The 15,959-nt window shown below is 42.2% G+C and overlaps 2 protein-coding genes across 2 annotated transcripts in view; both read right to left on the minus strand.

Moving 5' to 3' along the window:
* Positions 1-353: 353 nt before the first annotated feature.
* On the minus strand, positions 354-977 carry LOC124551244 (zinc finger protein 383-like). The gene has a single exon (XM_047126238.1). It carries the CDS (start codon positions 975-977, stop codon positions 354-356), a length of 624 nt encoding a protein of 207 aa, XP_046982194.1.
* A 9,970-nt stretch (positions 978-10,947) lies between these two features.
* Positions 10,948-15,959, minus strand: part of LOC124550887 (zinc finger protein 239-like) — a 270,087-nt gene continuing 265,075 nt past the window's right edge. Inside the window, exon 9 of the mRNA XM_047125660.1 lies at positions 10,948-11,038. Within this exon, the coding sequence (XP_046981616.1) occupies positions 11,014-11,038 (25 nt within the window). The 3' untranslated portion in view covers positions 10,948-11,013. The remainder of the gene's footprint in view (positions 11,039-15,959) is intronic.

The following is a 15,959-nucleotide window of genomic DNA, read 5'->3' on the forward strand; positions in this document are numbered from 1 at the left end:
TGTGTAATCTTGTACACATTTTTTATGAATGTTCCATTATTCAGTTTCTTATGGCATAATCACATTATCATCAGGACTCACTACTGTGCAATTACAGGTTTCTTTTCAAATGCTTCTGATGTGTCCTGTGTAAAAAAGTGAAATTTTATCCACTCTCTGGCTCACTGCAAATGACTACGAAAATGAATGACAAATATAAGCATATACTAATGTTTGAAAAATGGGATGTTTAAGGTGCTGTTACACGAGGAGATCTTTTGACATGTGTTGCAGTTGTATGACTTTTCGTCAGAGTGACGCTATCACCATCAAGTAGCGGTCCTCATGAATATCTTTCTATGTATATCAAAGCTCTATGAGGCCTTGCGAGTGTGTACTCGTGAATGCTGCTTCAGTTGACTATTTTCTACGAATGTCTTGTTGCAAACGCCACAGACATATGGGCGTTCACCAGTGTGCCGCTTAGAATGTCGCTTCAGTTGACTTTTTTGTGTGAACATCTTGTTGCAGATGCCACAAGTGTATGCACGTTCCCCGGTGTGCAACTGTGAATGCTCCTTCAGGTGATTACTTTGTGTGAACGTCTTATTGCAAACTGTACAGATGTAGGGACGCTCGCCACTGTGCAACCGCAAATGCTGTTTCAATGCGCCATTATTTGTGAAAGTCTTGTTGCAAATGGTACAGCTGTAAGGCCGTTCACCTGTGTGCAGCTGCAAATGTTGCTTTAGTGTACTACTGTGCGTGAAAGTCTTGTTACAAACGTCACAGAAATAAGGACTTTCGCCAGTGTGCAACCGTGAATGCCGCTTAAGTTGACTATTTTCTGTGAACGTCTTGTTGCAAACGTTACAGATGTATGAACTGTCACCAGTGTGCAACCGTGAATGCCGCTTCAGTTGACTTTTTTCTATGAATGTCTTGTTGCAAACACTACACATATATGGACGTTCACCAGTGTGCAACTGCATATGCATCTTCAGGTGACTAGTTTTGGTGAATGTCTTGTTGCAGATAGCACAGGTGTCTGAGCGTTCGCCAGTATGAACTTGCGAATGATGCTTCAGATGAGCACTTTGTGTGAATGTCTTGTTGCAAACGTCGCAGATGTAAGGACGTTCGCCTGTGTGCAACCGTGAATGCATCTTCAGTGAACTGCTATTTGTGAATGACTTGTCGCAAACGACACATATGTATGGGCGTTCACCAGTGTGCACACGGAAATGTGTCTTCAAACTGCCACGCCTTGTAAATGTTTTGTGACACACATTGCACGAATGAAGAAGTTCACATCTCTTCATGTGTATGTGCTCCTTCAGGTCCTCCAACTGCGAAAACGTCTTTTTGCAGATGTCACACTTGTGTTCAAGACTTCTTGTATCACTTTTATTCCTACAACATGCTTCTTGATTGGTGTTAAATTGAATCCTGGTGTCTTCTCCTGAAGGCAGTGAAATTTTGGTAACCAAATCACCACTGTTCCCATTACTTCTGTCATCCTCCACAGCCACAGGGATAGTACTGCAGAAAAGTGGAGAAAACTGTCAAAAAATATTGTCAAAAGTGTACATCAATAAATATGAAAGATTATATTAAAATTATGTTAGGAAATGTTAGGTTGTCTACTGTTTCCTATGTTCCCCATGAAACAGAGTTTTTTTTTTTGTTTTTTTTTTGTTTGTGGTTTTAGGGCGCAAAACTTCTATGGTCATTAGCGCCCAATGAAACAGAGTATGGCAAGCGAGCTAGGTTATAAATTGGGAGCACAAAATAATGAATGAAACAGCATTTTATAAGGTGCTTTGAAAACGCAACAGTGATAGCTGCGTTTGTATGAGACATTTTTTGGACCCCAACTGCTGTACATTTGTTAGACAGAAGTCCTGAAATTTGAAATGTATACAAATTAACTGACAATAGAAATATTGCACAAATGAAACATCCAAGATAAGACAAACCCCAATGCTTACTCCAGCAGACATAAGAAATTAACTGATAGGGAACATAGACCTCGAATGCTATATCAACATCTGTACCTCGCAAACCACATTACAGTGTGTGACAGACAGTCAATTTCATATGTTCCTTTTGTTGAAGATCTTTGAGACGCTGGGATATCTTATACTATTTTCATACTTATCCTACCACCCAGGAAACACGCATCACAAAAGCAACCAAACGACTTTCATCAGACTACAGTACCTGATGGCAACTTGATCGTGGAGCAGTGAATAAAAACTTTTACAGACTGATGGAATATGGAACAGTGATGGCGCTAAGAGAAGGCTATGTAGATCTTGATGATGTCAGGAGAGAATTATCTAAATGACATTGGGTGGTTACAAAAAGGTCAATCTGGGATTTGGTTTAGTGATGACATTTTCAGCAGCCATACACTTTTTATCGCTCACGCCATATTACTGACACTGGGGCCTGTGTTTATAATAATTGTTCTGGCTTCCTCTAAGGGAACATACAATCAAGGCAGTGTACTTTCATCGAGTCATCCATTCACTTTCTCCTCAGATGATTATTAAAGATTGTTCTCGTTGAAGTATTGCCTTTTGTTCATATATTTACTGACCTAGTTCCGTAATTCCTTCAGAACATTTAAGTTGCCACCCGCCCAGTAGATAACTGGACAAACTATGCTCAGTCTCAGTGTCATGAAGTAAATGGAATCTGGACAACACACTGGATGTGAAACAGGACATGATATGACATGGATCACATTTTCTGGGGCCATGCATGTGTGGTGAGTCCTGGATTAGAGTGCAGTTGTTGTCATGTTACAAGTTATCAGAATGGGGCACCCTTCTTGGACTATCGAACCTACTCAGCCCAAAGCCACGCAAAACGATAGGAGAGCTTTGAGAATCCCTTTTGCATTAATTGGACAACTAGTATGAAGGCCAGTGGCAGACCCAGAAGCCAGGAGAGCAAGCAGCCCTCTTGCTGAGAGAGCACTAGAGGAACATATGGAACTGGAAGAAGAAATAAGATGACGTCCAGCAGACAGATGATGCCTGGGGACAAGGTATTCATCCTAGACAGTGGTTTCTACATATTTTCACTGGTTCTCTGACTTCTTGTTCTACATGCCTAAAAATGGAAAATGAATCTTTCAGAAGAGTTGTAAATACACAGTCATAATGAACATGTTGTTAATCGTTTAGTAAATGATTAATTTGAATTTAATCAGAATTATTTTTTTAAATATATCTAATGAATTTCTGTAATGCATTTCAGTCTGCTTTTCATCATTTTAAGTGTATTATTTGTTATTGTGCTACCTGTTTTTCAATTTTTTATTGTGGCTCGTATATTTTAAATGATATGACTTAAATGACTGTTTTTAAAATTTACACATAAACATTGCGTAGTTCTTGTTTGCTGTTATGCATTCATGTTTCATCTATTAGTAAAGTGATGTTTCATGATACCTATACCTTGAGCTAAAATTAACATTTAGTCCTTGGCCAAAATACCACCTCAGACTATGATTATCACTTAGACCTAGGGCTACAGTTGGCACCTAGACTTTGGGCCACAATCAGTACCTAATCTTGGGCTACATATTAAGAGTCCTTATAAATACATAACCTTGGCATATGATAGTACCTAGACCTTGAGCTACAACAGAATCTAGACTTGGGCTATAATATACATTACCCTTTGTGCGTATATGAAGCATTTTTTAATTACTATACAGAGTGTCACATGATTTCATATATTGTTATTATTGTTGCTGCAGAAAGTATATATGATGTCTTAACCATGGAATACTGAATTATTTTACTTGAATATTTGTGAATGTTATTTCAATTAACTAAACTGTACATTTCATTGTGGATATTCCATTTTATCTCAAACTTTGAAGCCACTTTAGCCTGCATAATGGTTTTATGAGAGACCTCAAGCCATTTACAATCTGTTGTATTCGTAACACTTACACCATAGGTTATTTACGAATATGATGTTAAATATTGATAAATCTTTGTGACCTATTTTAATAGAACATTCTTTTTCAACTAAAGTGCGGTGTGTTTTAAGCAATATTTTATTTGATTTCAAATGTAGCCATGTTTAATGCTACCCCACACTCAGATTTAAGGGTACCTACTATATATTTTCATATGCTTGAATATTTTGACACACTTTGGTATTCTTGTGTCTACAAACATAATTGTTTCGAGTAACTGTCAGAAAACAAAGCTTTGCTTTATTATTCAATAAACTGTAGGTGTAAGCACCTAACCTCATGCAGGACATTAATGGATGTATATTAGTAGGCACTGATACTCTATGCAGTTGGTTGTTCTGTTGCAGTTTTACGCAAATATTATAATTTTACATTAATTCTCAATGCAGGATGTCCATTTTTGAAGCACCTAGACCACGAATTATTACCAGAGGTTTATGCATGTAACACATAGACTTGAGCTATATTTGGATGATTATCCATTGTTTTTAATACCTCCTGGATCTTGCCTTAACTTCAGGGTTGGTGTTAGTTGTGTGTTATCCTTCGGCTAATAATCTGTTGGAAAATTTTTTCTGTATCTAATGCACTGACGTAAGGCTACTTATGATTGTAATTGACATCTAATGTTCTTAGTATCATTTACACATCTATTTTATTATTTACTGGTGTTTCATTAATCGGTATGTATAGTGCCATTTGTACTCAGCCTCCAGACCTCAGGTTACAACTTTATGTAACTTTTACCTATTCACTACTTTCCTATGAAGCATAAATTCTTGAAGTATCTTACACAGTATGCAATGTATGAAACACCTAGACCTTAAGCTAGATGTGCATTATATATGTATTTTATGGCATCTGGATTTCGAACTTCGAATATGATTGACTTCACAAACATATTACAAAGGCAACTGGAATATTGCTCATTAACCATCAGCTTATTGTATTTTTACATACATTGTTCATGTCAGCAGTTCACGCTGCATTCTATAACAGATAGCTATGTGCAAGGTCACTTTGATAAAATTCTTGTCTTTCAGTGTTATATTCCATCTCCTGTGACTCTTAATGGCTCAGTTGTACTACAGTTGTTTAGCCACATATACAGGGTGAGTACCTAACTATTGCCACCAAGAATAACTCTGAAAGTATAATAGGAGCTGGAAAGTTTGATGGACAAATGCTGCATGGGACAATGGGGGACATAATATGACGTTGGTTTTTTGTTGATAGGTGGGGTCGCTTCAGAGATATGAAGGTCAACTTTGTTTTTGTTTTTTTAATGGGATGCTGTAGTTTGGTATTTATTTTCTGATAACGGCTATTGAGACAAATCCAGTGATGTGCAACAGTAAGGTCCTTGAAGGTCAATGAAGGTCAAACAGATTGCATGAACGTCCATTTACAGGAGGTGTTCGAAGTGATAACCATTGGTATCAATGCAGTGCTGCAATCTTCTTATCATGGATTGAGTGGTATTCCTTATTACATCGGCGCTTATCAAAGCACATGCTCTGACAATTCCCTCTCGCATATCTTCAGGTGTAGTTCGAACATCTTTATAAACAATGTCTTTTACGAATCCCCACACGAAAAAATGCAGAGGCGTCAAGTCTGGCGAACGAGCCAGTCACGACAAATCTTCTCCACGTCCATTCCAAATATTTGGAAATTGTCCTGTTGCTCATTTGTAGCCATCAGCGAAAAATTTTTCGGACACCCATCGTGTTGATACCACATTGTTCCTTGTTCCTAAATGTATTTCTTCCAATAACAGACCTAATGTTTCTGACAGCAATGTGGTGTACTTTCTACCATTAAGATTTCCTTCGTTGAAATAGGGGTCAATAATTTTCTCCTCCAGAATCCCACACCATACATTCACTGACCAAGGTTTTTGCTGCGCAACTTACAGCAGCCAACATGGATTTTTCAGTCGCCCAGTAATGCATGTTATGCAAATTAACATTTCCATGGTTCGTGAATGTAGCCTCGTCAGTAAACAAAATCAAATTACTAAATGTGCCATCCCTCTGAATATGCAAAATTCAATGCGACGCTTACAATTCGTACCAGTTAATTGTTGGTGGAGACTGATGTGGTTAGGATGATATTTATGGCGATGCAGAACACGAACAACACTACTCTGGTTCCTGCCAGATTCCCTTGCGATTTGACGCAAAATGACGCAAGGATCTTGAACCACAGTGGCAAAAGTACCAATTTCCATTTCCTCGCTAGTAACTTTCCTTTGCCGGATATGTTTCTGATGCGTTAAAGATCCAGTTGTTATCAATTTATCGTGCTCATACTTAAATGCACGACGTGTAGGTTGAATGCGTTGAGGATATCTTTCAGCGTATAAGTCTCTAGCTGTCACTGAATTTCACTGGCATTCTCCGTAAAAGAGAAGCATATCGACTTGTTCTTCGAACGAATGCATCATTCACATTCGCTTGATTCGACGATACTAGTCTTACCGTTCCTATTAGTGTTGCATTGCGAAACCGCCGATTAGTGTTTACATGTGAATGGCACGTTAGATGGCTACGTCGTATTTTTTATCAGTAATACTGTTATATTTTTCTGTACATAAAATAATGCACTGTCTCCAGTTGTACCTCTGTACGTAATTATCTGACATTCAGTACTTCCTATTTTTTATTACTATCGAACAGATAATATTCGGTGGTTATCTCCTACAAATGTACTGATGTGAATATAATTTCACGCATTTATATAATGTAAATTTATAAAAAAGATTCATTATCTTAACATCCTTCGTCGTATTAGAGCCTAATCTGTATTAAATTGTTTGGATTATAGGCCACCTCGCAGTCAGTGTTTTCGTGTAGTCATGACGCTACGCCTTGGTCAGTTGGCTGGCAGCTGTCTCACAGACTCTTGCTTGTCCTCTTATGAATATTAGAAATTATGTCCTGTTTAAATCCACTCAGAGGCGATGCAGCTATCAATTTTGTTAATCGTTTGTGCACTGTGGCAGTATGGGCACTGTAACAATATATGATTAATGATTAAGATATTCAGTTTACACAATGAACAACGATTTTTTTTGTTTGAGATAAGGTATTTGATATCACTCAACATACATTTCTGCATGTTTGTATTGTGTCACATTTTAACATTTTCCCCGTTATGCCCAAACGATTTTCTATTTAACTACGGCTCTTAGCTTCAAGAATATGACGATGGGTAATGACTGTAACACACAGAACAACATTTTAGATCGGTATGTACTGCATAATGGTAATCCAAATATCGAGTGTATTTTTTATTGTCCAATTTTTATATGCAATTATCTGTATTTCAGATCTTAAAATGGCTCGTTAATGAGCCGAAACGGTAACCAATAACGAAAATTTGTGCTCTTGGCGCAAGATTTTCATCCACAGAAGTTTTGGACTTTGTCTTCGGAGGAGAGGTGGTGTGACGCCGCTTCATGAATTGTCGTTTTGTTTCCGGTTCGAAATGATGAACTCGTGTTGTATCACCTGTGACGATATTCGATAAAAAAACTTGTTCACGATTAAACTCGTAACGCACAAGCAAGTCCACACAGATGGTCTTTCAGTTAGGCAACCAGAAAACCAGCCGGCACACACCTTAGAGTACTCGAGGGTGGATGAGGGTGTCAGCAGTACCAATAGAGACGCCGAGTCGTGCAGTGATGTGTTTCATTGTGATCCGTCTATCACCTCGAGTGAGAGTGTCCGCACTTTCCAACACCGCAGGAGTCACAGCTTTGTGCAGCTGGAAATTGGGAAATTTGTGCGGGAAATTGGATTGGCTTTCGCGACATTGTTGCGATGAAGGCAGACGCCTCACCCAACGACTCACCGTGCTTTTCTTCACTGGCAGGACTCCGCAGACGTTCTCTTAGTATCTGCGATGCCCTGGCTTCCCGCCAAAAGATGCTCAATGACAGCTCTCTTCTTGGAATGCACCTCCGTTACAGTCGTCGTTTTGAAGGCTCAAATCATAACTCATGAAACTGTAGGAGCAGAAGCAGGAATATTCAACGCTGTCCCAAGCGAAATTGCCTGAGAAAAAATTTAGAACATTACTTATTGAATGCCCCTGGTTCAGAAAGAGTAGGATCTTTTAGAAAAAGCTCAGCAGCAGAGCGAAAGGCACAGCACATTGAAAGGAAAGGAAAGATTGGAACATGAAGCGAGAAACATACAGAAAGACGAGATAGAATGGACAGAAAGTCATTAACTGTCGAAGCACAACAGAGGCATCTAAGAAGGAATGTCGGAGAGGAGCGAAAAGGGTGCCTTGTTTCAACATTAACAACGAGACCCCGAGAGTGTCGAATACAAATAGCGGCGACTGGAATTAATAAGGCTGTCATTGCAAAACAGGTCACCAGGGATGCGTATCCGCCTGAGACATTAATAACGGTAGCATTGCGAAAATGCCTAACAAGTGCGCTGAACAGCAGGGATGACAGGGTGCCTATAGAATCTCCACCCACGGTTCGCAGCAGAAGCTGTACTGGAGCGGGTGTTATTGTGGGAACCGTTCAGAATGAATGTCAGTAAAAACAAGCCATAATTGAAAGCGAGAATAAGGGAATATCCATTTGAGTCATTTGAACAGTGGAAGAATAAGCCGCAATAATAGAGCCTTGCACCATGTAAAACGACGTTTTTCATTTGCCAGGAGAAGTAGCATGTTATAGAGAGTGAGTACCAGATATGAAATGAAACCGCTACCACAAACAGAAGATAGGGTGTTGTGCTCACGATCCTACAGGAAGTGATGAATTGAGGGGATGGCCCAGGGCGGAGGAGGGGGGAAACACCCAGAAAACAATAATCCCCCCCCCCCCCGGAGGAATTCATATCAATCTGTACATAACACTAGGAGCCAAAATAGTGTATGAATTTAAGTGATCGCCTGGGGTAGTGTAATGTAATAACTAACAAGCTTATATTCTTCTAAAAATTTCTAACAGTGTCAGCAGCCGCTGTTTACGAAGTTTGGAATCAACAACTGAGCTGTCGTGATAACTCTGCATACATTGATAACACAAAAAGGATATAACTACATACCAAGGGTAGGCGCCTGTTACACACTACGACACTAACAATCTTCCAGCGTTGTAATAAATTTCAACGTCTTATATGAGGGGGGTTAGTCAGTGCAACAGCTTACTGTGTAAGAATGACGTGATTATCCAGAGTACTTGCCGTCTTCGTCAGATGGTCATATAAAGAGAAGCGTTAGTGCTGAAACACAATGTCGCACCAACGAACTTTATTTGCTTTCTTTTCTAGCAAAAAGAATACTGCAGAGGACATACGTGAGCGTGAGTCCACTGAAAGGAATGCTAGTGAATGTGATGTTGAATTGCTTACTGAATCTTCTGTTACGCTCTCTCACTCTTCGAACGACGAATGTACTCCAGAATGAGATTTTCACTCTGCAGCGGAGTGTGCGCTGATATGAAACTTCCTGGCAGATTAAAACTGTGTGCCAGACCGAGACTCGAACTTCGGTCCTTGCCTTTCACGGGCAAGTGCTCCATCAACTGAGCAACCCAAGCACGACTCACGCCCCGTCTGCTAGGTTCGCACGAGAGCTTCTGGAAGGTAGGAGACGAGGTACTGGCAGAAGTGAAGCATTGAGGACGGGGCTTGAGTCGTGCTTGGGTAGCTCAGTTGGTAGAGCACTTGCCCGCGAAAGGCAAAGGTCCCGAGTTCGAGTCTCGGTCCGGCACACAGTTTTAATCTGCCGTTAAGTGACGAATGTATTGTTTCCTAAACAAAGAGGAATGTAGGCACAACAGGTTGTACTTTGCCTGCGATTGGGGTGGGGCTTTTTGCAAATTGCGTGAAATGCATTCAAAAAATGATATAGAATCTCTGAAAAACAGGGGGAGTGTTCATTTATGTACCTTTCACTAAATTTAGAAAAGCTAATGAAGGCAGAACAGCACACGAAGTCAGAAAAACATGCAAAATCCGTTGCACTTGAAAATTGTAAATTACAGTGATTATATGCTCCAACTCACGTGCAGATAATTAAGCAACAGGAAACCGGAAAAGTGTTAAATCACCAAACAATGCCACCTTTAATTCGTAGTGTGTATTTCCTTAATAAGGAAGAAATCTCTCACACAACAAAATATTAACCTATAATTCGTAAGAAAGTACTAAAAAGCGACATTAATCTTGAAAAGTGGATTAAATTTCGTAGTGCAAGGACCAAATATGTCAGAAAACTATTAAACCGTAGCGTGAAAGGTCCAAACGTATTAGCAAGTTACTGAATCACATTGGTGATGTTCTAGACCAATGGTTCTCAACCATTCTGAGACCATTATCATTGAACGAGACCACAAAGCAACTAATACTCCCAACACAGCTTGGTAGCTAACTGAAGTTTAGACTGGGCAAAAATTGTTTGAACATTCCTATTCCTTAAAATTGTAGGATAATAAAAAATATTTTATTAAATGTTCAACAAATAAAACTAACATGTTTTGTAGGTGTCATATCAATAAATAGTTAAAGTCACGAAATGGTTGATATTACATATTTCTAACAATCTTTTTTATATTCGGTTTGGACGCAGCCAGCGCACATCGTAAATAGCGTTTCAAGTCCATTCGGCTGCATGCTTTTGGTTTTATTGCTCCCACAGTCGTAAAATTAACTTTCAACATCTGTAAGTCGTGGGTAATGGAATCAATATTCTTAAGACTTTTTCTGACAATAATAAATATTCGTCACGAAATTTTCTCCAAATTATTGCTAGCTCTGTTTTAGAGAAATCATTTTTGTTGTCTTCATATAGCCCAAAAAATTCTGCTTTGGCTTGAATTTCGCTATCTAAAAATATTCCTTCATTCTTAAAGCCAGCTATTTATTATTTATCGATTCTCCATTTCAGGAAAATATTTATTGATCGAATCGATGACTGATTTTAAGTGCTACCTTATTTCACGTGTGAATGACCGTTTTTCGTTGTCAGTTGGGAACATCGAAGTGTTTTCAGTTTCAGACTTGGCTGATAGGCTGGAATCTGTGAACAAAAATGGCAACTTTATCTTGCGCTGTCAACATATTCACCATATTTTTTTGCAAGCCAAGGTTAAATGTATTTATTTCAAGGAAGAGATCCGCAAGATATGCCATTTTGGAAATAAATATATTATCTGTTATTTTGGTATATAAGTCTTTTTTCTTTTCTGTCCTCGCCCTTGCCAGAAATAATGGAACTTGTTGAAGCTTGAGGATCGTGTGCAACACCTTGCCACATAATAGCCATTGTACTTCTGAGTGGAACAAGAGCAAGTCGAATTAAACTCCAATCCCTTTGCTCAGCTCATTAAGACCCCTAGTGTTCGTTGCACTACCTCAGGTGTGGTCTACATTCTTCACTATATAAGTGAACAGATTGAACAAATTAACTGTACAAGTGTTTTCAATGTCAAAGCATAATTATGTCTAATGTACTGGCTGAAAATTGCATTCGGAGCAACTGCTTTCATTAGTATGTGGAATCCATAGCAAACACCCAATATGGATGATGCTATGTCTGTACATAAATCTACCAACTCCGAGGAATGAACCTCACTGCCTCAAAAAAATTCTTCACTGTTGGGAAAACATCTTCATTGTGTACTACCGTCAAGTGGTTCCGAGAACAAGTATTCCCCTTTCAGGTCGTCATTTTTTACGCATCGTACATAGACAAGCGGCTGTGAACACGAGGCAACCTCTGTCGATTCATTTGCCTGCAGTGCAAAGAAGTGGCCTGATCTTACTTCGTTGAGTATCGTGTTCAGAGTAACAAACTCGTGTCATCGATACGACTTCTGACTACGTTGTTAGAAAGAAGTACCTCGTTTATCCTTTCCACAGGTGCTCTCTTAGAACTAGCTTCCCCGTACCTAGTAGGCAAGACTTGATGAGATTCTCTACTATTTATTTATTTATCTGGTATTTTCTTTTTGTCTTTCATCTATATTCTTTCATCTATATAAAAGAAGAGACCGCATGTTGCACATGAATTGGTATGATTAAGCTCATAATATTTTACCACGATTTCAAATGTGTGCGTAATAACTAACACACTATGGTACGAAATACCTTTGTTTCAGCGATTCGAAGAGTGATTCCATAGGAAGCTTCAACAAGCATCTCTTGTTTGGGAAAAATAGCCTGATGAACCCATACGTGAATTTTTCAGTGCGGCATCTTTGCGTCTGAAGAATGTAATGTCCTTTCCAGCGAATTTTGCATGACTATTTTCAAAGTGGTCTTTTAATTTTCTGGCTGTCGTACAACCTACTTACTGCATAGAACCCACTAGGGCTTTGCATTGGATTTATCAGATATCATGGTAAAACACCATTACAGAAGAGCCACGTGTTATCCATGCCGTTATACACTGAAGCGCCAAAGAAACTGGTATAGGCATGCGTATTCAAATACAGATATACACTCCTGGAAATGGAAAAAAGAACACATTGACACCGTTGTGTCAGACCCACCATACTTGCTCCGGACACTGCGAGAGGGCTGTACAAGCAATGATCACACGCACGGCACAGCGGACACACCAGGAACCGCGGTGTTGCCCGTCGAATGGCGCTAGCTGCGCAGCATTCGTGCACCGCCGCCGTCAGTGTCAGCCAGTTTGCCGTGGCATACGGAGCTCCATCGCAGTCTTTAACACTGGTAGCATGCCGCGACAGCGTGGACGTGAACCGTATGTGCAGTTGACGGACTTTGAGCGAGGGCGTATAGTGGGCATGCGGGAGGCCAGGTGGACGTACCGCCGAATTGCTCAACACGTGGGGCGTGAGGTCTCCACAGTACATCGATGTTGTCGCCAGTGGTCGGCGGAAGGTGCACGTGCCCGTCGACCTGGGACCGGACCGCAGCGACGCACGGATGCACGCCAAGACCGTAGGATCCTACGCAGTGCCGTAGGGGACCGCACCGCCACTTCCCAGCAAATTAGGGACACTGTTGCTCCTGGGGTATCGGCGAGGACCATTCGCAACCGTCTCCATGAAGCTGGGCTACGGTCCCGCACACCGTTACGCCGTCTTCCGCTCACGCCCCAACATCGTGCAGCCCGCCTCCAGTGGTGTCGCGACAGGCGTGAATGGAGGGACGAATGGAGACGTGTCGTCTTCAGCGATGAGAGTCGCTTCTGCCTTGGTGCCAATGATGGTCGTATGCGTGTTTGGCGCCGTGCAGGTGAGCGCCACAATCAGGACTGCATACGACCGAGGCACACAGGGCCAACACCCGGCATCATGGTGTGGGGAGCGATCTCCTACACTGGTCGTACACCACTGGTGATCGTCGAGGGGACACTGAATAGTGCACAGTACATCCAAACCGTCATCGAACCCATTGTTCTACCATTCCTAGACCGGCAAGGGAACTTGCTGTTCCAACAGGACAATGTACGTCCGCATGTATCCCGTGCCACCCAACGTGCTCTAGAAGGTGTAAGTCAACTACCCTGGCCAGCAAGATCTCCGGATCTGTCCCCCATTGAGCATGTTTGGGACTGGATGAAGCGTCGTCTCAAGCGATCTGCACGTCCAGCACGAACGCTGGTCCAACTGAGGCGCCAGGTGGAAATGGCATGGCAAGCCGTTCCACAGGACTACATCCAGCATCTCTACGATCGTCTCCATGGGAGAATAGCAGCCTGCATTGCTGCGAAAGGTGGATATACACTGTACTAGTGCCGACATTGTGCATGCTCTGTTGCCTGTGTCTATGTGCCTGTGGTTCTGTCAGTGTGATCATGTGATGTATCTGACCCCAGGAATGTGTCAATAAAGTTTCCCCTTCCTGGGACAATGAATTCACGGTGTTCTTATTTCAATTTCCAGGAGTGTACTTAAACAGGTAGAATACGGCGCTGCAGTCGGCAACGACTATATAGGACAAAACGTGTCCGGCGCATTTGTTAGATCAGTTACTGCTGCTAAAATGGCAGGTTATCATGATTTAATGAGTTTGAACGTGGTGTTATAGTCGGCGCACGAGAGACAGGACACAGCATCTCGGAGATAGCGATGACGTGGGGATTTTCCTGTACGACCATTTCACGAGTGTATCGTGAATATCAGGAACCGGGTAAAACATCAAATCTCCGACATCGCTGCGACCAGAAAAAGATACTGCAAGGTCGGAACCAGCGACGACTGAAGAGAATAGTTCAAGATGACAGAAGTGCAACCCTTCCGCAAATTGCTGCAGTTTTCAATGCTGGGCCATCACCAAGTGTCAGCGTGCGAACCATTCAACGAAACATCATGGATATGCGCTTTCGGAGCCGAAGGCCTAATGGTGTACCCTTGATGGGGTTTACGCCTCGTTTGGGCGCGTCAACACCGACATTGGACTATTGATCACTTGAAACACGTTGCCTGCTCGGACGAGTCTCGTTTGAAACTGTATCGAGCGGAGGGACGTGCACGGATATGGAGACAACCTCATGAATCCATGGACGCTGCATGTCAGCAGGAGACTGTTCAAGCTGGTGGAGGCTCTGTAATGGTGTGAGGCATGTGCAGATGGAGTGTCTGTGGACCCCTGATACGTCTAGATAAGACACTGATAGGTGACATGTTCGGAAGCGTCCTGTCTGATCATCTACATCCATTCGTGTCCATTGTGCAATTGGGCAATTCCAGCAGGACAATGCGACACCCCACAGGTCCATAATTGCTACAGAGTAGCTCCAGGAACACTCTTCTGAGTTTAAACGCGTCCGCTGGCCACCAAAATCCCCAGACATGGTCATCATTGAGCATATCTGGGATGCCTTGCAACGTGTTGTGCAGAAGAGATTTCGTACTCTTACGGATTTATGGACAGCCCCGCAGGATTCATGGTGCCAGTATCCCCCAGCACTACTTCAGACATTAGTCGAGTCGATGCCACGTCGTGTTGCGGAACTTCTGAGTGCTCGCGGGGGCCGTACACCGTATTAGGCATGTGTACCAGTTTCTTTGGCTCTTCAATATATTTAGGGACGTTATCTTAAATTCGTCAATATCCACTGCGCAGAATAATTAACGGATCACTTTTCCGAAACCCCATAATTGTCCCCGATTGCGAGGCATAAGTTCGAAATATCGCCCAAAGCTGCCTACAGCCTTCGTCTGTTGTGGTGCAAAAGCGTGGCGCCCTGCGACGATATCCCCTGGGTCGGCGACGCTTCAAACAGCGAGTTGTCGGCACGTGGGAAAAAGAGACCAGAGGTCGGAAGTGCATGTGAGATGGAGGGTGAGTTAATGATGCCAGATTGGCGCTAAATTCCGCCACATTTCTGTAGAAAGCCACCGTGGACGTGTCACACGATGGGAAGGTCGTGACATCCCCCCCCCTCCTACTCACATCTCACCCCTTCTCTCGACACCTCCGCGGTGAAGGCCAGAACAGCGGCGGCCGGCTTTGAAATCACGCGGTTGTCTTATGACATACACGAAAAAAATGTTCAAATGTGTGTGACAATTTATGGGACTTAACTGCTAAGGTCATCAGTCCCTAAGCTTACACACTACGTAACCTAAATTATCCTAAGGACACACACACACAGCCATGGCCGAGGGAGGACTCGAACCTCCGCCGGGACCAGCTGCACAGTCCATGACTGCAGCGCCCTAGACCGTTCGGCTAATCCCACGCGGCAGACATACACGAATAGGCCTCATAGGTGGCATAAAGGGACGTCAGTGGCATCACCCCTTTCCCTGAGGCGTTTATTCTCACACATTTCGCGGTCGAAAACAACAGTTCGCAGCGCGATGAACGAGATGTTCTCGACACCCTTGGACACTGCTGACACCCTCGCATCTTCCGACAGTTCTCTAAGGACAATGTGAGGCAGCATTCCCGTTGAAAGTGATCGCACCCCTTGTAGTGCAGTGCAGTGCAGTGCAGTGCGACTCCAATTCTTGCTCTCG

Source organism: Schistocerca americana, chromosome 9 (genome assembly GCF_021461395.2).
Source record: "Schistocerca americana isolate TAMUIC-IGC-003095 chromosome 9, iqSchAmer2.1, whole genome shotgun sequence".
In the NCBI taxonomy this organism is placed as follows: Eukaryota; Metazoa; Arthropoda; class Insecta; order Orthoptera; family Acrididae; genus Schistocerca; species Schistocerca americana.

What these genes read in the sequence shown, in the direction of transcription:
- LOC124551244 (XM_047126238.1), bottom strand. Translation starts at nt 977, where the DNA reads ATGCATATGCAGTTGCACACTGGTGAACGTCCATATATGTGTAGTGTT.